Below are 23,535 nucleotides of genomic sequence, written 5' to 3' on the forward strand. Positions count from 1 at the left end.
CGGATGACCTCAGAAATTTGGCCAGGATCGATCGGGGCCTGTCTCCCTCAGCAGATCTCCGATCAGGGACTCTGTGAGCTCGCTTGATTTCCAGCTTGTGGCCTGTTATGTCGATCAGACTCGGGAAGAGCTCGTCTAGGAATTTCACCATATCTCTGCCCTCCTCATGCTCAGGAATTCCAACAGTTCTGATGTTATTCTTGCGGCTTCTATTCTCAAGATCTTCTTTGGTTGCAGGCGGATTAGCGGATAATTCCCTCTCCGAAGACTCCAAATAATCAATTTGTTTCTCAGCATCTGACACTCTTGTAACTAACTCAGAGAATTTTATTTCCATCGCCGTAATCGATCGACGTTTTACAGCGAGATCCTCCAAGTCAGCAAGAACCTTCGTCAGCAGGTCCAACTGATGCTGGATCTCTTCTCCCGCCACGCCATCCAAATCGAGTCCCCGGTCTGTAGGCCTGTTGGGGCTTTCATCCTGAACACGTAAGTGTCTTTTAATGTCTCCAGATGATTTTGACTTCTTTGCCATGTTTTACCTCAAAGAGCAAATGTGTAACTGGGTGTATCGAGTTTCACCAGATTATAACATGAGAATAATTAAAAATTTAGCAAAGTGCGCAGAGCTCGTCGTTCACACGTCTGCTTCTTGCATGGCGTCACATGACCTATAATTAGTAAAATGTATATTTTCCTAATGAACCTACTTAAAACGTCCCCTGTATAATTAACAGCATTAGCTGGGAGATCATTTATTTTATATTTCGGTTAAAAGGGTCATTATAACTGAAATAAACCCATATGAATGGATATTGAATCGGAAATCGAATCGAAGCAGGAAATCTGTATCAATACCCAGCCCTAATGCATTATAAGGGTGTTCTTAACATGCATAATAATAAACCATATAATATGTTGTATTGTATCATAAATAAATGTAACAACAGTTATAATATGATATAATATCTATTTGTGGTTATAACTTTCAAGATTACAAAGCATTATAACACCATTAAACCTGTATTTATAATGCATTATAAATGTATTTATTGCATAAATTGTATTTATGATACAATACAACATATTACAGTGATGTGAAAAAGTATTTGCCCTGATTTCTTCTACTTTTGTGTATTTTTCATACTAATTTGTTTTAGATCTTCAAACGAGATATAACATAAAACAAAGGCAACCTGAGTAAACGCAAAATACAGTTTTTAAATGATAATGTTATTTATTGAAGCAAAAAAGTTATCCAATACCAACTGGGCCTGTGTGAAAAAGTATTTGCCTTCTTAGTTAAAAACTAACTGTCCCCTTAAACTTAATAGCTGGTTGTGCCACTTTTAGCAGCAACAACTGCAACCAAACACTTCCTATAACTGAAGATCAGTCTTTCACAATGCTGTGGTGGAATTTTGGCCCACTTTTCTTTGCAGAACTGCTTTAGTTCAGCCACATTGGAGGGTTTTCGAGCATGAACTGCCCATTTAAGGTCCTGCCTCAGCATCTCAATCGGGTTCAAGTCAGGACTTTGACTAGGCCACTCCAAAACTTTAATTTAGCTTCTTTTGAGCCATTCAGAGGTGGACTTACTCCTATGCTTTGGATCATTGTCTTGCTGCATAATCCAGTTGCGCTTGAGCTTTAACTCTCGGACTGATGACCGGCCGTTCTCCTTTAGGATTTTCTGGTAGTGAGCAGAATTCATGTTTCCCTCAATTATTGCAATTCGCCCTGGTCCTGAAGCAGAAAAGCATCCCCACACCATCACACTGCCACCACCATGCTTGACCGCAGGTATGATGTTCTTTTTGTGAAATTCTGTGTTTAATTTACGCCAGACCCCTTTTTTTTCCAAACAGTTCCACTTTCGACTCATCAGTCCACAGAAAATTCTCCCAAAAGGTTTGAGGATCATCAAGGTTTTTTTTGGCTAAATTCAGATGAGTCTTAATGTTCTTCTGGGTTAGCAGTGGTTTTCGCTTCGCCAATCTTCCATAGATGGCATTTTTGGCCAGTGTCTTTCTGATAGTGGAGTCACGAACAGTGACCTTTATTGATGTGAGAGAGGTCTGCAGTTCCTTGGATGTTGTCCTTGGCTTTTTTGTGACTTCCTGGATGAGTCGTCACTGTGCTGTTGGGGGAATTTTGGAAGGTCGGCCACTCCTGGGAGGGTTCACTACTGTGCCAAGTGTTCTCCATTTGGAGATAATGGCTCTCACTGTGGTTCTTTGGAGTCCCAGAGCCTTTGAAATAGCTTCGTAACCCTTCTCAGACTGATGTATTTCAGTCACCTTTTTCCACATTATTTCTGGAATTTCTTTCAACCTTGGCATAGAGTGCTACTGGGTGAGACATTTTAGCCAACTTCATGCTGCTAAAAAAGTTCTGTTTAATTTTGATTGAGTAGGGCTGGCAGTAATCAGGTCTGGGTGTGTCTAGTCCAGATGAACCCCATTATGAAAGCAGTTTCATAGATTTGGGGATTTAGTAACTAAGGAGGCAAATACTTTTTCCACACAGGCCCAGTTGGTATTGGATAACTTTTTTGCTTCAATAAATAACTTTTATCATTTAAAAACTGTATTTTGTGTTTACTCAGATTGCCTTTGTTTTATGTTAGATTTTGTTAGAATTTTTGAAACAATTTAGCATATCAAACAAAAAGAAATCAGGATGGGGCAAATACTTTTTCACAGCACTGTATAAGGTTTATTATAAGGCATGCATTATAAATACATGCTTCATAGAAAGTGTTTTCGTCAACGATATCACACAGCTTAATTGAATAAGTACCCTTCAGCTCACATGTGCAGCAAGTGTGTACATGTCTCTACAGGTAAAAGTGGCTTTATTTGACCAGTTTACAGTTTTTCACATAATTCTGTTCATCCTAAAATAATATGTGAATTAACTCTTTGCTTGGTGTTGCTTAGCAATATACAGTATTTAGAAATGCTCTACCATTGTAATCTTTAACTTTGTACTATCATTTACCCAGTTCCAAACATGAGAAATATGAAAATACTGACACGATAAGAGCTGAGCAGTGTGTATTCAGCAGTGTGGTGTGATGGCTGTAGGTAAGCTCTGTGCTTGTCCCCTGTGTGGAGGATTATTCTGTTTGTTGTGGCAGGATGCGGTTGACAGATGACTGCTATTATCGACCGACAATCTGCCTGGCATTTCACTCAGAAGGATGATTGTTCAGATGTGGGCGGGCTCAGAGTGAAGCCCTGTGATTCTGTCTAGTGCTCTTATAATGAACACTGCTGCTCAGTATCAACAAGATTTACCAGACTGGCATGTAAGCCAAATGCTTGATTTAAAGGCTAAACTGTGGCAGCCAGTCATTTTCCTCTCACCTGCTAACACATGGCCATGTTCATACACAAACATATACATGCCTTAGTGGGAAATGAATGGCTCTAAATGCAGTTTTATTAGTAGTGCTTGCTAAGAGATTTGAAAAGACCCCTAACCCTAAAGGCCTGAGCATGCTATGGCTCCACGCACTGTTTGCGTGACGAAAATTTTGTCATCAGCACGGTCCGCGCCCTGACCATGCGCAGCCCAGATTTTCTCAACCCGCAGACGCTGTCCTCGTCTGTGCGCATCGTCCATGCATGAGCCGGCCATCAGCTGTACTAAAAGAGTATCAAAATGCAGTTGTAGTGTTCATGCGTCGAATGCGTTCTTTTTCGCTCGCTGTCAGAAAAGTATACTTTGAAAGGCAACATGGTCGACCGGGCGCGATCAGATCAGAAACGCTGAAAAACTAAGTATACCCTGGACTTTAAGTATTAGATTTACATACGTAACTTGTTCTGCACACTTGTGCTACAAACAAGAATTATATCTCAAATTATACGGCTTGCTCAGAAGAGGTGTACTATTATTATTTTAACAATCAGACTGAAAAAAAAAAAAAATCCCAGAAATTTACATCGATGGAGAGAATCTGAACCTTATCTAGGGACCATAATATGGGCTCTTTTGATTTGGGCAATAACCTAGCAACACCCTAGCAACCACCCAGAACACCCTAGTTATCTCATAGCAACATGCCAAAAAACCCTTATAGCACCTTAGCAACTTCTTAAAATACCCTGGTAACCACTCACAACACCCTAACGTTGTGGCTTCAAGTTTTGCACAGACAAGCACCACTCACAATTTCCTCATTAAATGCAAAATTGTTGTTAATTCTGTATTCAACTTAAAGCTGAAGCGAACTGAATTGCAAAAATAAATATTTGTTTTCAATCTGTTTTTTGAATATGTCCACTGTCTTTTGTTCATTGAACAAACAGATAGCCCCGCTCCCAACTCACGCCATTGGTTGATTCAATATTATTGTGTCGGTATGGACACTCACTCAAAACAAACAGATATATTTTTATAGCGCCACAGATACACAGTGTTTAAAACTCTCGAGAAAATTAACCTTAAAATTGCTTACTTACAGTTACCTGCATATTAAGCTAGGATAAGAAAAGGTATTTTAACACAGAAAAAGTTACATCAGCTTTAACAGATTCTCTTCCCAATCCCATTTACCAGCAGTTTTATGCAAGCACAAGTTCTTTCAACATAATTTTTGAATAGAATTTGATTAATTACAAATCTCTAGTAAATGTCCCTGGATTTCTAAATGACTTCTATGTTGGTCTTTCAGCTGTCCCCAGTGTTTCCTCGTCTTGTTTTTGTATCGCGACTAAAAGAAGCTAATATTGCTGTGAGGATTTCATATCATTGAACAAAGGCAACACTAGTCAGTCTGTTTTGCCATGTCAATGTCAATGAAGCCACCTTGCTGACAGCCTGTCACTTTGGAGAGCTTGTTTCCCCCTTATTCCTCCTGCAGTAAAGAAGAAGCCAACCTGATTTTCACACGATCTGATGGCCATCTCTTTAATCGGCTAAATTCATGGAGGAGTTGCTATTTTTAAGCACTTCCTTCTGTGGCCATAACTAGTGCTTTGATTATGACTTCAATCTGACTTTCATATCTTATTTATTATCAGTATACTCCAAGTTCAGTGTTTGTTGCTTAGAATGCATTGAAATAGTGTTAGATAAACATTTGTATACATGTGAAATTATAAGTGTTTATTTTGATTATTAAATTTAAAAAAAATAGTATAAAATGTTTATGGTCCTAGATTTTGTTAAGGTGCACTCAGTAACTTTTGTCTTTGTGTCATCTTGGATTTACACTGACACCTAGTGGCTTGGATGCAGCATCATTTAAAATCAATAGTTTTCAGTTTCAGATGCCATTGTAGAAATTTTATATTCACAATCAGCCATGAGTACTTTAATCAATGAGTGAAAGTGTCAAATAACAGGACGGTGGCAACCCCCATGTGCGGACCCTTTCCATGTGCAACCCCAATTCCCAAAAAGTAGGGACAGTATGAAAAATAATTAAAAATCCTAATAAAAACAAAAAGGAGTGATTTGTAAATTATGTTCACCCTTTGATATATTGAAAGCACTACAACTACTCATTATATGATGTTTTTCCTTGCGAATGTCATTTTTTGAAAATGTACAGTAATTCCAATTCAGATGATTGCAACACGCTCCAAAAAAGTTGGGACAGTCGAGTGTTTACCACTGTGAAACATCACCATTTCTTCTAATAACACTTATTAAGTATTTGGGCACAGAAGGCACAAGTTTGTTAAGTTTAGAAAGTTTTTATGCACCAAGATTTGATCAGATTCCTTGAATCTTTTAACTATATTGTGCACTGTAGAGGGTGAAATGCCTTGCTCTTGAAGGACTAGGCTGTTTTTGGAGGCTCCCTATATACTATGACACAATTGCCTCACCTGTTTAACATCTCCTGTTTCACATCGCCTTGTTATTTCAACTCATCAAATTGTTATTAGTCTTAAATTGCCCGTCTCAACATTTTTGGAGCGTGTTGCAATCATCTGATTTGAAAATACAGTAAATTTTCAAAAAACATGAAATTCATAAGGAAAAACATCATATAATGTATAATTGTAGTGCTTTCGATATAGCAAAGGGTGAATATAATTTACAAATCACACTTTTTTTGTTTTTATTAGCATTTTTCATACTGTCCCAACTTTTTCGGAATTGGGGTTGTAGAATAAAACAGTTTCTGTAAGGTTTCTGATATGACTGGAGTCTTCATTGTAATGTGAGTGGTCATGATTTCCTACATATATTGGAAAAATTACAATTCATGTCTTTAGAAGTTTAACTGTTTTCATGAGTAAAAACTTACTGAGTGCACCTTTAATGGGTGATTCTTCAATTAGAAGAATCACTTTTGTCGACTTAAAAATGTTTTAAATGAAACCTTCAAACTATGCTTACCGTATTGTAAAACATTCAATCACATGTCCTGGAATAAAGATGTGATCACTGCCTTGATCAACCTTCAACTGGATTATAATGCATGATGGTGTGGATTTTTGATATTGTGTCTGATGGTAATGACATTTCTAACTTTTTGGAGAGAACTTGGATAAGCGTTGGACTTGCCAAAAAAACTAGTTACCTAGCAGTCAATTAACACTGGATAAAAAAATATAAATTAATAAATAAATGGATTGTTTCAGATTTTGTACATTCTCAAGCTCTAAACAGTTTGGTAATGACCAAGTTAATAAAGCTACTCTCAGATCATGTAAAATAAATAAATAAGAAATCATTTCCTGTCTCTTCTCATTTCCATCATAACCAAATAGAAACCTGTGTGTGTGTGTGTGTGTGTGTGGTGTGCGTTTGTGTGCAAAAACTCTATTGTCCTCGTATGCTTGCCGATATGGTAATGATCGCAGTATTGAGGGCAGTGACTTTGTCATAAAAAAACTACAACTTGAAGTTACATTTTCTTTATTTGAACCCTTTTCTATGTTGAAATAAAAGGTTTAAGCTGTTATAAAGTTGTTGTTTTTCTTTAATATCATTTTAAGGGATAGCAAAGCTCTAATTAAAGCTGTCTTTTCTGTGATTTTTAGTTGTGTGTATCTTGCTAAGTAATACAGTTACAGTAATCTACAGAGGCTCTTTAATGCATGCTGCGTCTTCCAGTAAAGTCCTGTTACCTGATTCCTTCTATTCTCAGTTACTCTTTTATCCCCCTCCCCACATTGCTCTTTAACTCAGCAGACGATTAGCATAATTGGGCTACTTCTCTAATTGGCCTCTTAACCCAGTTTGCTGGGGCTGACCGTTCAAGTGGATATTGGTCAAGGGTCCGATAGCCTCCAGCAAAAGCGTTTACAAAACCTGAAGCCTATGCAACTCTCCTGGTCATCAGACACCGGTTTCGGGCCACGGTGCCGCACTGACTCTCCTCCCTCCTAACGTAATTGGCTCTGTGCTGACAGACTAGTGGCCCTGTCAGGTTCATGGGTTCTATACCTGGTGTTTTGTCAAATCAAGTCGGTAGGGTTTTTTTTTTTTTTTTTGCTGACAGCTCTTGAGATCAGACAGATGGTTTAATGAGGTTTGAGCCGGCCACTGTCGTAACCCCCCTTCACTCCTCCTCTCTCATCCCTGACTCTCTTGGGCCCGTTGCTCCTTTAAGTGGGGACGTGTCCCTGGCTGTGTGTGGATGTGCCCTGGGGCCGTGATCAGGCCTGATCAATAGCAGTTCACCGCAAGCAGGAGGAGAGGGAATCACTAGGTCAGACTGATTGGATCGATTTCTCCTTGGACTTCACTGGGCTGCTGGCACTTTCACATCAATAACTGCACAATTGTGTTTAGTAAAGAGAGGAGAGAGCAGAAAAACTCTGAGCGAGCTTTCTGTAATTAGAGTTCTCATTTTGTCCTTCTGTTGTGCCACATAAAACGTTCAATCATGGGTCACGCAATATCTAATTTTTTTGATGTGGATGATATTTTTGGATTTAATTTGTATAGAGTCTTGTTGGCAAACTGTGTCAGTTGTGTCATCACCAGGTCCATACAGAATCTGCGCCTGCAGATTTGCATGCAATCTGTACTTTGTACTAAATACTGTATATTTTAGGGTAACCTGATAGTACCTTTTGTTTCCAAATAGACTGTAGTATTCTCAGCTCTATTTAACACATGATACCATATTTAAATACATCATGCATTATTCTGCATATTTTGCCCCCAAGTCAGTGCAGAAAATCTAAAAAACGTCAGCAGATTCTGAGCAGGTCTGGTCATAATATAAACATGATTTTCTTTTTTTTCAGCATCAAATTATGTCCTCCTGTGTTTTTGCAGTCATCTCTGAGGCCAGACATGGGGTTGGCCAGCCCAGGGCCCGTCACCACTTCTGGGAAGTCACCCTCACCATTCTACTCTTTCACCGGCTCCAATCCACGAAGACGGCCCCTTCAGGACCCAGCTTCAATGGGTTAGTTCCTGTCTGATGCCCTTTATGGCCTCTAGTGATTTAAAAGAGTCCACTGGATAAAGTGCTTCTGGTTTTGCATTTTCCTTATTTAATAACATTTTGTCATTACAAATAAAATTATATTGTCATCACAACAATCTGAGTGTAAAGATGAATTGAACAACATTTTAATGACAGCATGCACTCAAGCTGGTATTAACTTTTAGAACTTTTTGCAAAACTTGATTCATGTTATCCCAGTATGACTTGAAAATGATGCAAAAAGCATTTTGTATGCAATGCATGCAAGTAAATGTGAACTTTCATACAAAGGAGATAACATAGGAATTAACAAAGGAGTCAATGTGATGTAAAAAATGTTTTTAATTAGTGACCTAGAAATAGTGCAGAATCTTAAATATTTCGTAATAATTTTACATCATAACATGTCTTTGTTTTACATTTTTTAAACCCCTTAAACTTTGTTTATTTCCAGGTTTAAATTAGATTTTGAGTCCCAGATTTTCCAATTGTGTGCAGACTTTTGAACCCCACTGTATATATTTTTACCACTTGTTTTTTCAGCCTGATTGTTGAATTCCTTGATTTCTGCAGCACTAATCTAATGCTTTCATGTTTGTCTTTGTAAACCAGTAATCAAAGAGACATCTGATTGAGTGCCTCTGCATGCTTGTTGATTCTTTCCTTCCCATCACTTGTCTGAAAGTAGTTTTTGGGATTATCTCTACAGATCCTCTGCAAACAAAGAAAGTGCGCAAGGTCCCCCCCGGCCTGCCTTCATCTGTGAGTACAGCATCATTTCATCTTCCTCCCATTGCTTTGCTTTAAAAATACAAGGATGCTAACACACACGCAGGCACACAAACCTGTTTATTGAAAGCCGTTGGTGTGCCGACACACACATTTTGTGAATACACATGATTCTGTTTTTACCAAAGTCGTCCTTTTGACATGGTGCCAGTCTATATGTGTGTATGTCTAGCACGTGCACAGGAGGCTGAAATCAAGTGTTGTGTTTGTGAATCTAGTGTTTAGAACGTGGCGGATGTAGGTGCGCGGTAACGATGGTTGATTGATTTGGGGGGGTCCACGTCAGCACGCACCCTCCTCTCCCCCTTCACCCACGGGAACAAGGGCTCAGGACATGAGCTGCCATGTCACATCTCCGCCTCAGCTCTTTTGATGTTTAATTAGTCATTATGTAGCCAGAACAGGAGGACAGACAGAGATTAATAACGCGGAATTGGGGGAAAATTTCCATGGGCGATAATCCCGGTGGATCTCCAGACATTAGGATGCGGAGGAAGTGTGGAGCTTAGCTTGACTCTGCCTGTGACCCCCGCTCCCCCTCCCCCACTTCCCATCATTACAATATGCAAAAATCACACATTCGAACATCCATTGAGGGAAAACTTAGAACAGATAGTGAAAGCCTCCTTTTGGATTCGCCCTCAAACCTCAATGCCGGTCGCAGTTGAACGCAGACGTTAATACGTCAGGATTCTGATTATTCCTGTAGAACAAAACAAGGCCTTTGAGAGGCGCGTGGCAGCAGGATTAGTCTTCGTGAGCTCTCAATAATCGCACAGCAAGCAGCCGAGAAATCTAGCGTGACTTTTCCACAAGACCTGATTAAGAAGTTGCGCGCCACATTTGTCTTTAAATTTGTGTTTGAATCGTAGTTTGTCTGGAACGAGTCCAGCAATACAGGACTCGGGGGAAACAGGGAGCGCTGTAATTTTCACTACTTATGCAAAAGGAAAAAATGGGGGGAAAGACAGAAAAAGATGGAAAAGTTGGGGTGTTAAGGGGGTTGAGGAGAGATTGGTAGCATCGCGGGGTACATTTCTTTGTTGTGTAAATGGATTTAGGGCTTTTATTTGTCAGTACTTAACACATGGCCGCAGGTGCACTTGTGTGACTCATAACTCAAGCAGCTCAATTCAGCGCAAGGAAGAGCAGTGACAGTGCAAGCTGGGAATACGGCACTTTACCATTGTAAGAGAGCGTTCGCCGCTGATTCTCTTCAAGATCACACTCGTCACAGCTTCAGCTCTCGCTCTGTGTGTGTGTGAGTGTCAGTGTGGACCTTTTTACAGATAACACAGAGGGCTATGGGGGATTGCTGACAGGCATCAATCATGATCATTGGACGCTGGGGAGTTCGATGCATGACTAAAGATTGTTCTCTCAGTGAAATCTCAGTGCTCGTAGCCAGTGCTGCACAGGTGCACCTGCAGAGCCATGCAGGGTTGTTGGGGCAGCTGTGTGCGTGTGTTTGCGGGTGTGTGTGTGTGTGTGCATACAGTCTGCAGGGTACCTGTACAGTGGGCTTGCAGCTGCAGATGCCTCTGAAAGATTTTGCTTATGTAAGCAGACGAGCCCCACTAGAGGCCCGTAGAGCTGCTTGATAAACAAAATGAACACAATGCTTCCCATCATCAGGCCCTCCGCAGGGAATACAACCCCCAACTCACCTAAAAATACTCTATTTACCTCTTACCAGCTCATCACTTCTTTTAAATGCAGCATGGCTGATGGATCGGCATTGTTTACGTACGGATGTTATTATTTATGGAATTACATCCGCTCTGCATTCAAGCGGAGAGGGTGTGCTTTAGAACGTAAAGCCCCGAAAAAGACATGGCAGCAGATTGAAAATGTGCAAATATTTATAACCTTGTTTGATTTGTGTACTTGCTGTTTTGGGAAGCAGAGTGAACCGTACTAACCCTTTAAAGGAACAGTTCAGCCAAAAATGTACTCGCACTCAAGTTGTTTCAAACCTGTATGACTTTCTTTCATCTGATTCCAGTTTATCTTTTTTTTTTTTTTTTTTTTCATTTATTTTAATCCATTTAAAATAAAACTTTTATTTATTTTTATTGTTATTTTTATGTCCTTATTTTTGCTTGATTTAAAATTGAGTTTCCGTGTATTTTTATCTTTCTTTCTCTTTGTCACTTGCCTTGCCTTGTGAAACACAAAATGAGATGTTAGGCAGAATGTTAGAAACTAAAGGTTACTCAGTCACCATTTACTTTTGTTTTATTCAGTTGTGTTCCACTGAATAAGGTAAGACCATATCCACACTTAATTTCTCTCATCCACACTAGAACAGCTTTTCCTCCACCAAAAATGTGTTTCTAAGGTGCCTTTAACACTAATGTTTTCATTTGAAAAAATAATTTTGCTATGTTTATGCCTCTCATCCACACTAGAAGAGTGTTTTCCTTCAACAAAAAAATGGAGCGTATACAGTATAAGGCTATGACCACACTAATATGTTTTTTTTAAAGCAATAATTTCGCTATGTTTACGCCTCCTATCCACACTTGAACAGTGTTTTCTTTCAACAAAAAATGGAGCGTTTCTAAGTCTACAGCCACACTTATAACTTCTCATTTGAAAACACATTAATTTCGCTACATGCATGCCTCTCATCCACACTAGAACAGCGTTTTCTGCCATCAAGAATGGAGTGTTTTTCAAACGCTCTCCTTTGCCGTGTACTTTGGAAAATGATGCTGTTAGGAAACTGAAAAAAGTTTTTTCAAAAGAAAACTGATTAAGTGTGGACATTGCCTAAGTCATGGCGACCCATACTGAGAGCAGATGAAGGTTAAAGCCGCAGTCCTTGCTCGGGCTTGGACCCGCTGCTTGAGCATGGCAGACATTTGGTTAGCATGTGCGTCTTGGGCGGCTGCGGCTATGCTGTCAGGCAGCTGTGTAGGCACCTGTGCTGTAGGACCCCAGCTTGTCTGACAGCCGCTCTTATACATAAGGAGAAAAAAGAATCAGAGCCGGAAAAACGGCCCTATGAGTGGTAGAGTAACTACATCTTGTGGAAGATTTATACTTGCTAAGAGCCTGGAGCTCCAGCCTATGTGTGTAAATAACCAAGCTTTTTTTAAACACTCTTGTCATGGGCACGACTGTTTGATGTGACACTGCCTGTGCCAGGATGCTGATGTTCAGCCCACAAGAGATGAACTGCGGAGAGAGAGTGAGTGGTAGAGGAAGAGAGGAAGCAGCTGGGAGCGGTCGCCTTCCTTCAGGGTCTTTAGCATGTGAGAATGCTGGCTGTGAATGACAAAAGAGATTGTCATTTTTTCTTGACAGATTGCTCGGGCATCTTCGCTTGGGCACAAGTTGCACTTAGCAAGGAAAGGAGCACTGAGAGAGAGTAAGAGAGAAGGTTATGATCTGCTATGGTGACCCAGACACTACCACTACCTCCCAAAGCTATAATGCTACTCCAGTAAAGCCAAGCATACACAAGACTTTTATGTTTTAAGTCTGTGACTCATCTGCCCAAGCTCTTGTCACAGGCAAGAACTAGTTCCAGACACTACTTCTGGTTTAAAATCTGGCTGACCAATCTTAAGGTGTCTGCACTGTCCAGACTATCAAGAGAGAAGTCCTTGCAAGGCACCTTATTCTTTTTATTCATTATTGATTTATTAATTTATTCTTCTTTGTCACTCCTTTTAATTTTGTGTGTGGTTTGATACTTTGGCAGTATTGAATGTAAAACAATTATGCCAAGTGAAAAGTACTTTGAAATTGAAAATTGAAAAAATTGAGAGAGCAGCGTTAAACAACAGCTAATAATGAGAGAGCAAAAGAGCGCAAGAGAATTTCGGGGCAGTGGGAAGCGGAAGCCAAAAGATAAATGCAATAATATAAATACCACTGTCTCCTCCATTTTTACCTGCTGTTTTCCTTCTTTTACTCGTTGTGTGTATTGTAAATCGGTGCAAAAAAATGTTTTGTTGACATGCTGTCCTTGCATTGTCTACGAGTTTGTATGAGAATGAATTTTGGGATCATAAGAGAATGATTTTGTAATTGATGCATCTCATCTGCGATTAGTTGTAGAAAGTGCTTACCAACACAACAGAAAACAAGAAACTGTAAGTCTTTAAAGGAATGTTCTGGGTTCAATACAAGTGGGGCTCAAACAACAGCATTTGTGGTATAATTTTGATTACCACAAAAATAATATTTCGTTTCGCCCCTAGGTTACAGTAGAGCACTTACAGTAGAAGCGAATGGAGCCAGTCAATAAACACTAAAATACACATAACTTCAAAAGTATAACTACAAGGCGTAAGCTTTAAACATGTTAAAATGATATTAGTGTAATAAAATTGCTTTCGAACCTAATCTGTGTAAAGTTATATCCAGTACCGGGATTATAAGGTTTTGGTTTCAAGACAACCAAGTTGTAATGTTGAAAATAAATTTACACAGATAAGATGAAAGTGCCTTACTGTCGCAGAGATTCTTTTGCTTTTTTTTAATAAGGGAGGGACGAGTTGAAATTATTTTTTGTGTAAATCAACGTTATGCAATAAATGCTGTTGATTGAGGTTAACTTGTAATGAACCCTGAACATTCTTTTAAATGTGCACAGGGCAATGAACTCAAGTTTCATAGTGTGCGCTTAGCTTAAATCAAACTAATATGACTGGAGCTTCTCCATTCTAAAGAAACATTCTGCATTTTTGACTAGACAGCCATCTACAGGCCATGCAAGCCCCCGCAGGCCACAAACACCACAGTGTTTTTGTCTGTAGTTGTTTTGGGTTGCTTCCCCCTCCTTTTTTGCTTACTCTCTTTGAACCCCCTGCCTCTAATGCAAGGTCACAACCTGCCAGTGAAGACCCTCTGTTGTTGGACATGCCTTGGGATAAAAGGCTCCACTAAAGCTCTGTAAAATATAACAGTACAGATTGAGGTTTGATGTAGGTCTTTCATGTGGCCACTGCTCTTTGTTCTGGAGAAATTCTCTGTTCTCTGTTTTTCTTTTGTGTTTCCTCAGTGGCATGTTTTTTATGGTCTCACATCTCAATTTTAAAGAGAATATTCTGCAACTAAAGGTATAGAATAAAAGATGCATTTGGTTTGATACCTATTTATGAGGATACATTCTTGTGCTCTCTTTCTCTCTGTCGCTACTTAGCTCCCTTCAGCCCACATACAGACAGTACCGTAAAGCCTGTAGCTTTTAATAGCTCTTAAAGTTCAGACATTCCACTTCCTTTCCAACTTCCGTAATGTTTAGGCTAATTATTTCTCGCATTTAACCACAAGTCTGTCTGGGGTTTGTCCTCTAGGTCATTAGGTCATTATCGTGCCACCAGAGGGCAGTGCACTGGGTCAGTGTGTGGTTTGTGTGTTTACTTGGCTATACTTATAGCTGTACTTTAAAGAAGATGTCAGTTGCTCAGTGTAAAAACTATAGAAGTCAACTGAAATCCCCACCTTGATAGAAAAACAAATGTGTGGGTGTGTGTGTGTGTCTGAAAGGATATGAGCTCATCAGATAATTGATTAGATAAATGCTCTTGGTTTGAATGAGTCTGATGCTAAACAGAGACATGCCCAACGCTGGGACAAACCTCTTTATCTGTGTTTAGGCTGCTGAAATTTACCACAGACATTAAAGCCATAAATAATGCCCACAAACAGCTTTGAGCATCTGTGCCTTTCATCTACCATTTAAAAAAAAAAAGTGAAAAGATTATACAGTAGAAAATATGTGTCATATTAGCAGCATTTCATATTGTAGTAAATAAATTTCATTTGTATTTTGTGTAAATGTGCATGTAAGCGGTGTTCCCTTTAAGAGTGTGTTCTGTCAACAATCAGAGCTGATTATTTTAAGATTTGCTGTGTGTGAAGTACAGTTAATCTAAGCTGGACTGGCTTCATTTACCTGGCTTGATCTGATCCCGCACACGAGCCCCAGACGAGCCCCAGACGCAGCAGTTGTAGGTCAGCAGACAGCAGATGTCACTTGTACAGAGGGTGAGACTGCAGGCTCTGGGTGTAGGTGCAAGCCAGGTAACTGGGTGAGACGCTTTTGTTTTGCTTGATATCAGAAATGCTGTAATTGGATTGAGGACCTGTTGCCTACCTTGTGCGTTGGCCCAGACACGCAGGGAGCCTTCAAAACCCAAAGCTCTCGCCTGGGCTATGATGAAAGGAGCATGGTAGATTTATCATGTCTGGAGAAGATGCTCACTAAACACTGCTGTTGTTCTAATATAATGTTCGTGTCATCTTTTCTGTGTGTTTTGTCTATGCTCTGTCCTCAGGCAGGGAAACATTAATCATTACAAGCATACAACAGGATGCTCATAAGCCCATGAGACTCATGGAGAGAGATTTTCCTCCTAATGTGTTGTGATGAATGGCCTTATAAAAACCTGAAGACGTAAAATTATGTTGAATGGGCAGAGACAAGATTTCTGCATGTTTATAATTTGCAGACATGGGACGCATGTGGGGATGTTGATTTGCAAGTGTCTAGTTTCCAGATTGATTAGTGGGACAGACAGTCTGCAGAACTGGGTCGGTTTAAGGCTGCGTTCTACTGGAGATGTAAAAGCAAAATACAGTGTGAAGTGACAAAATCATAGCAGATAAGAACATATTTGATGTTTAATATACACTTATTTGTAGTGTGATTTTGGACCAATTACATTTTACTGTAGGGGAGGCTGCTCCATACAACACGAAAGAAATAGAGCTGTTCTTGCATGATGTCAATTTGTAGGCTAACCCGGAAGGCTAATTGGCCATGGGTTCTCTCTTGAATTTCAAATGGGTTTTTAGAATAGAGGTTTTTGATTTATGAGTCAAATAAGGTCTGTGGCTAGCACTACTTGAGTCTTTCCCATTTTGTTCTACAACATAAATTACACAGTCAAACCTCAAATGTGAATTTTGAACCCGTTGTGACTTTCAATGTTTGTCTGCTTAATTACACATCATTAGACAAGTGAATGCGAGTATACGTGCTTAATTAATGACCTTCCAAGGCAACCTATAGCTCGAAAATTGTATAGAAACCAAAAGACCAACAAAATGTCTTTTTGGACATCACTTTTTATCAATTGTGTCTTGTTAGGACCTGTCAGAAATGTACTTTTCCATTACGGGGCAATATTTGCCCCATGCATTTGATTTTCAGAGGCTTTTTTTTTTTTTTTTTACCTTTATGAGGGAACATGTTTTCTAATCATATTAAAAAAAATGTCAAAAAGTCTTTCATTTTATCTATTCATTAATATAAATTCTCTTTTTCAGTAATTATATATTTTGTTTATAGATATAATTCAAGCAGTAATATGCTTTTAATAATGCAGTAAATATCAAGCAGTATTATGTATACCTAGGCCTAAAATATATTCTTAAGTAATTTTAAAAACAGTTTTCACAACAAAATTCCATCAAATTGAACTGGGTAACGTTTATCAAAATTAAATTCATAAAACTTGAATTTTGTTTTTATTTTAATTTTTTTGTTTAATTGTTTTTATTGTTTTATTAAAGATTACTCCATTCATTTTTATGGAATTTTGTGAAATTGAAATGCATAAATCATACAATGATTTTTTGAGTGTATCAGAAGAAGTTATTAATGGGGCATTTTTTTAACCCATCAGTTTGAATTTTGGGGGCCATTATCGGTGGTATTTTTCTTCTGAGCTTCCATTCTTTTCTGACCCTGGTTAGGACAAAAACTCAGATTTATAGTGACTGATTGCATCATACCTTGCTAGCATGCCATAAGATAGGAACAATGTCTTAGGTAAAGTCCTGGGTGTATGAAGTCCTACAAACTATTGTATGAAGACCTCAGTTCGCCTTTAGGTAGCAAAGTGTACATTTACAGTATTCGTCCAAAGAACCTTGCCCCTGATTGGTTATTTTCATAGTGGTGATCATAATGAAGGTATGTGTGGCAGCTGAGGAAGTCGTCTCATCAACCCTACCAGAACAAAACAAACATGCGTTTATGAACCCGCCGGACATGTGTCCGTGATTTGTGATCGTCCAGTCCCTGTTCATTCGCCTTTTTAATATGTATTTTCCAAGTGTTTTTTTTCCTCACAGCAGTGCATTCTTTATCTGGATTTGTTTTATGGAGCCTTTGAGCATTCTTCTATCAGGGCCGTCTCTCTTTAAGAATCGACTTGAAACAACTCCAGGTTTAAAGTGGTACCATCCTGTCGAGCTCAACCATCTTGGATACATTTGAAAGAGTCTCACTCCGAGAAGAAAAGAGAATAAATAATGAAAGAATTAGAGGAGAAAGCATAATAAAGTATCGTTTTCTGGGTAGGCTTTCATCTTTCCATAACAATACTGCTGTGAATGGGACAAGGGGGGCTGTGTTTAGGCTGGGAAGCCTGCAGTGGTGGACATGAAAGGCTTGGGAGTGGAGCAAGCTTTAAAGAGAACAGTGGCTCTATAGGTCAGTGTATTCACAGCATGTGGTCAACCTATGCCTCTCCGTCCCTGTCTGTTTTTGCACCCCTGTCCATTCATTCTCAATGACTGTGTCCAGCATTTTACTTTTACCCCTCTTCCACTTCAGCTCCCCCCCCCCCCTAAAATGTCACTTTATTTTTACTTTCCTTCCACACATTCTCGGCTGTTAGTTGGGTTGTGTACCCTACTTCCCTCTGGTCTGTGGGCAGGAGGCCCAGAAAGGGGAGCTGGTACAGTGAGCAAGAGAGAAAGGGGACGTGTGAGGAAGTAGCACGTCATTGCTCAGTGCTTGACGTCAGGCTCGGCCCCTTTGCAGCTGTTGGATGTGCTCAACAGCTCTCTGTGTTTGCTGCCACGCCACTGTAGGGGACTCTTCCAACAGCAACCACAGGTCACAACGCTCGGCGCAAGACTCGGTTGAGGGCAAACAAATGTGCCGACCAAACGTAAAACTCACACATACATATCTAATCACGAACCTTACTTTGTATATTTTGCCGTCGAAAATATTGAAAAAAAACAGCATTACGGAAAGTTTCCAGTGAACAATAACCTCTGGAAAACTTTGGATTTTGAAACTTTTATTCAATTTAAAAGGGTTAGTTCACCCAAAAATGAAAATTCTGTCATCATTTACTCTCCATGTCATTCCAAACCCATATTTCTTTCTTCCGTGGAACACAAAAGGAGACGTTTTGAGAATGTTGATGCTATTCTTTTTTCCATACAATAAAAAGTTAATGGGGACAGATGCTGTCAGTTCCCAAGGCCAGAGACATATTTTACGCAAGTATATGTGTGATGCGAGTGCAAATACGAGGTCAACATGCAGTTTGGTCGAACATATAGTACATAACGTGTGTTCTTGCATAACTGTGGTGGTAAAAAAAACTTCAGCCATATAGAGGGCGATAGAGTTCACACTAATGTCTGCTATTGTGGCAAAATTGAGAATGCAACGTGAACTTGCGTTGTGTTATGAATTGCGGTCTTACACATTTTGAAAGGCAACTACACACAATATCAAGCTTGCGCATGTAGAAGTATCTGTGTTCACATACTTTCGTAGAGTATGTTTTACCATTCACATTCTTCTTTTGTGTTCTACAGAAGAAAGTTATATGGGGTTCAGGGTGAGTAAATGATGACACATTGAACAGACTGTATGTCTATCCCTCACAGCCTTTTTTAAATTTACATACAATTAATATTTAATTTACCCTAAAAATGAAAGTGCTTTTTATTGTGCTCATAATCACCCTCATTTTTTATTATAAGTGTGATTACTTAGACAGAGAAAATCCTCTCTATACCCTCAATCCATCACTTTCAATAAAAGAAAAGCAATAATCACAAGAAGGCCAAAAGATTAATCAGCTCAGGATTTAGACCGAAGTCTGTTTCTTTGTGTAAGTGTGTACAGTATCTTAACCCCATTTATATAAATGGTATCTCTGTATGAGAAAGAATAGACAACAGTCAACAGGTTAATCAAAGTAGCTGCTCTTCCAGTGTTTTGATTGGTCCCTTTTTGCATGACAAATTTAACAATTCTAATGTTCTTTCTCTTTTTTGAAGTACATGTCAATCCACTTACTCATTTGTTTTCCACCCCTCCCTCTCTCTTTATCCTACATCTCCCCCCACTTACGAGGCTTTAGGGAGCAGAACTCTGGCCATTGGTCCCTCCTCCTCCCATAAGCCACCCCTAACTACCGGCTGAGTTGGTACAGTCCTGCTTTGCATAAGTTGTCTGTGAGTAGTTCCATGTGTAGGGGGCCAGGACTGAAGGAATTAGTCCCTTGTGCAGCGGGTGGATGTGTGTGTAGGGAGCAGGTTAGTGAAAAGAGTTACACTCTATCTGGATCCACGTCTTCTTTGGTATCACTGAGGCTTTTATCATGTATTGCGCCTACCCTGTGCCTGGAATGGGCAGCAACTCTCTAATGTATTACTACAATGGAAAAACGGTGAGTGCTTTTTCCTCTCTGGAGGAAGTATGTGTGTGTATGTACGTGTGTGAAAGTAAACATGTTTCTCATGTGCATGTTGGGCTGTCGGGTTTAATCGAGTGGCGAGCCGTGTCCGTTCAGTGTGCTGAAACTGTTGAGTTGGGTGGAGGATCCATTGGTCCCAGCCATGTGTGTGTGTTGGACTGCTGAATGTGTTTCCATTACCTCAGTCTGAGCTAGGTCAATATTTACTTTCATTTGCACTTTTTAAAAAGTGTAAGTCTTTACCCAGATAAAGTGCCTTTTTAGCTGCTGTATAACGTTTTTTTCAAGTTGCGATAATATAAATCAACTAGGCATTTCAAAAACAAATGAGTCATGCTGTTTTAGAGGGAAAGTTAGTGCTGACACATCCAGTCTGTCAGTCTATCTTGATAAAAACTCAGCACTGCTTTTGCATAATGATCGCAAAATATATGCCATCACAGAAATGTTTCTGTATGTTGACTGTGTTGTTGGTAGTTTGTGACTGATGCTGGTGGGTTCTGAGGGTCTACTTTGCTGAGTGCTGAGACAATAATAACAAGTGGGTGTCTGGGAATGATTAAGGAAGGGAGTCTGTCTGTTGAGGTTTGACTTTCCTGTTTGCAGATTGAGCTCAGAGCAGCAGCATCGCTGTTCCTCCATCTGTTTTTAATCAGCCAGACATTCTTCTCGCTACAGGAATCCTGATGGGACTCCTAAACCTTTCTACCATGGTCCCTTTGATTTTTGTGTGCCTCTCTTAATGCCTGTTTGCCCATCTATGCGTTGGTGTTCATGTGAGCACTCGTGTGTGTTGGCTGAACCTTTGTAAGGTGCTTGTTGATTGGATTGGTGGTACAGGTTTCTAAGAAAGGCAAGGTGTCGACACGAACCTGCACTTGTGCCGAATGAGAGGAGAGTGTGTGTGTTTGTGTATATGTGGGTGGGTTTGGGTGGTTTACGTGGACATTTTTTTAGGTTTTAAACTGGTAATTACAAGGGTATTATGCTATAAATGTGGTTTATGAGAACATTTATAGTGTCCCCATAATTCAAATCGCTTACAAAACATACAAAACACTATATTTTTTTGAAAATGTAAAAATGCAGAAAGTTTTTTTGTGAGGGTTAGGTTTAGGGGTAGGGTTAGGGTTAGGGGATAGAATCTATAGTTTGTACTGTTTAAAAATCATTATGTCTATGGAGAGTCCTCATAATGATAGCTGCACCAACACGTGTGTGTGTGTGTGTGTGTGTGTGTCTGTGTCTGTGTCTATGTCTTCCCATTGGGGTCATAATCATAGGTAAAAAAAATAAATAAATAAAATAAATAATGTTATTCAATGGATATATTAGGGAATTTTAAAATTGGTATTGCCAAGCGGGGAAAACTCATGGAAATTAATGAAATCTTTAAAAGCCAGGGAATAGTTACAGAATATGTCAATAATAAATATCATTTTTCTAATTATGCCAAAGCTCTTAATTTTTAAAACTAGAAATGGCTCTTTGTGAGTACAATCTTTATAAAAAGCTTTTTACATACAAATGATTAATGAACAACTGGAAAAGTCATGGAAATGTATTAGTCAAAAGATGTGGGAATCTGGTTATTTATAAATAATATTTTTTTTTTAATAAATAAAAAGTTGTTTATGAAAATGTATTTAAATGTTTTCATAAATTGTAAATATTTATTAAATATTTAATTTCAAAATAATGTTTTTAATGTATTAATTTATTATTATTATTTAATTAATTATTAATTGTTTAATACATTTTAATTAAAAAATGCAAAAATAAATAAATAACTTTAAGAGGAAGTGTTCAGAGTAGTCTGTAGTAATTATAAGGCTATAGCTTTATGTCACAGAAATAGAAGTCTTTGGTTTGTCTTTAAATAGTTTTTTAAAAAGTGTGTGCGTGTGTGTGTTTTTTATGGAAGGGGGGGGGTTCACCTACTTTCTTAAATGTGAGTCACTGCTCCCCTGACAATGTAAAGCACTGATTCAAGCACACAACTTCAGTATAGGAAAGAAGTTTCCAGTAGATTTACCGGTCTCTCTCTCTCTCTCACTTTCTCTGTCTCTCTCTTTCTCTCTTTCTCCGTGCAGGGCTCAGGAGAATTCTCCATCTGTTTGCTGAATTTAAGAATGATCCGTTTCCCTTTATAAAGCACTTATTAAGTTTATATATTCACATTTTTCATGCTGTTTTTTATAAGTGAGGCTGTAATCAAACTGTATAATACAAGTTTTATTTTTTTAAATCTCTTTCTGGGGACAAACACAAAAAAACTTTATTTATTTTTTTATTTATTTTTTTTTGGAGGTCATCTGACAGAGTTCTAGAGTTAGCTTTCCTCATAGGCCATTATGACAGATCTCTTTGTTCCTGCACCACAAAGCTCACTTTGATCTTTTTATATGAAGTATTTCCAGCCTTGTAATGCAGGCTGGGAGGAAAGAGAAAATGAGAAGCATGTGGCTAACTCGGGTCAGAGTTGAGCTTTATGATCGAAAGCAGTGGGTAAATTCCCAATAAACCCTTCCTTGTGTTGTTGTTGTTTTATTTATATCTTGGCACAGATATATTTATTTATTTATTTATTTATTAAATGTCAGATTCTGTGAGCATCAACAAAGATAAAAGTCACATTGATTTGTTTGAATGTCAAGCTGGTACCAATAGTATTATGGCCGGGCCCTGGAGGACAAGCGCTGTCCCGGCTTTGATTGGGTGTGAAGTATTTTATTTCCTCTCTCGTTTTCTCGGTGTAATTCACATATTTGAGCAGGGTAGTATTTTTCTAAGGTGTCAGCTTTTCCTTTCTGAAATTAAGATTTTTACTTGGCAACGTAGCCTTCCGCTGAAAGAAATAGTGCTTGATGTGCATTATCAAGTACACAGAGAGGGACATGCACACATACGTACTGGGCCTTTTTGATGGTTTTGTTCTGGTACAAACTTTGCATAATGAGTCAGCGTGCCCGTCTGAAGTTTTTCAAAGCAGACGGTCATGTTGTTTTTCTCCTATCAAAAGGCTTTCACCTGTATCTGTAAGGAACTATATGCTTTTAAGTTTCAACGTTTTAACGTCTACGCTTTGTAGGCAGACTTGGCTTTTAAAGTCAAAACATGTCCCTTCAGGATAGAGATGGTGTGTTCAATAGGGGCTCATTGTGTGGGAGTAACATGCCTTTTCGCCTTGATAAGTGTGTAAGATGGGAGTTGAAAAGAAAGGCCCTTGGGCTGCGATCTAACTCCAAACAAGTGACATGCAGAGGCAGGATATTTTCTTGCCACTCGCGGTCCCTCTGCTCTGAACTCATCCTTGTGATTTACTCTGTGGTTTGGCCTTTTTTTTACCTTCCATAATCATTTATGCTACTTTTCTCTTTCTCTCTTTTTTCTGTATCCCCTACCTCTCTCACCGTTGTCATTTAGCTATCCATATGTTGACAGTTTAGTGGTTTTTCCGTGTGTTGTTGTGATGGATGTGGTTTTAGATCAAAGGAAGGTGTGACAACCGAGCAGGAGAGAAAAACTCATTTCACTCATCAGCGTGAGCCTCCGTCTACATTTACACACACAGGAACTGAAGAAAATGTTATTGGTGTTGCTTTATGTCTACAAACATGCTTTTATAACAATTTAAAGAAAGGTTGAGATGAAATGTGTAATTGTTTGGAGGCAATATATGGGTAGTTCACTTGGAACGTGTCCATGGACTTTTTTTTTAATATAAAAATTTTAGGTTAAATTTATATGAATGTATAAACAAAAGAGTATTTATTTAGTCCTGTAACTGGTCACTATATCCTTTACATTTTTCACCATTTTTAATCATGTCTGCCTTCACAAGTTCATTTTAAATTGCCC

At 38.9% G+C, this 23,535-nt stretch overlaps 1 protein-coding gene across 9 annotated transcripts in view; it reads left to right on the forward strand.

The window, feature by feature from the left end:
• The window catches only part of LOC127442937 (transcription factor 12-like), a 145,953-nt gene that overhangs the window by 83,111 nt on the left and 39,307 nt on the right, over nucleotides 1–23,535 (forward strand). For 7 of the 9 annotated variants that reach the window (XM_051701346.1, XM_051701382.1, XM_051701364.1 and 4 more), the window contains 2 exons: nucleotides 8,257–8,389; nucleotides 9,120–9,172. In XM_051701346.1, coding sequence (XP_051557306.1) covers nucleotides 8,257–8,389; nucleotides 9,120–9,172 — 186 coding nt within the window. Of the gene's footprint in view, nucleotides 1–8,256; nucleotides 8,390–9,119; nucleotides 9,173–19,445; nucleotides 19,648–23,535 lie in introns of those variants that run through there. The other 2 variants (XM_051701409.1, XM_051701416.1) reach the window with 1 other exon arrangement.

Source organism: Myxocyprinus asiaticus, chromosome 1 (assembly GCF_019703515.2).
Source record: "Myxocyprinus asiaticus isolate MX2 ecotype Aquarium Trade chromosome 1, UBuf_Myxa_2, whole genome shotgun sequence".
Taxonomy (NCBI): domain Eukaryota; kingdom Metazoa; phylum Chordata; class Actinopteri; order Cypriniformes; family Catostomidae; genus Myxocyprinus; species Myxocyprinus asiaticus.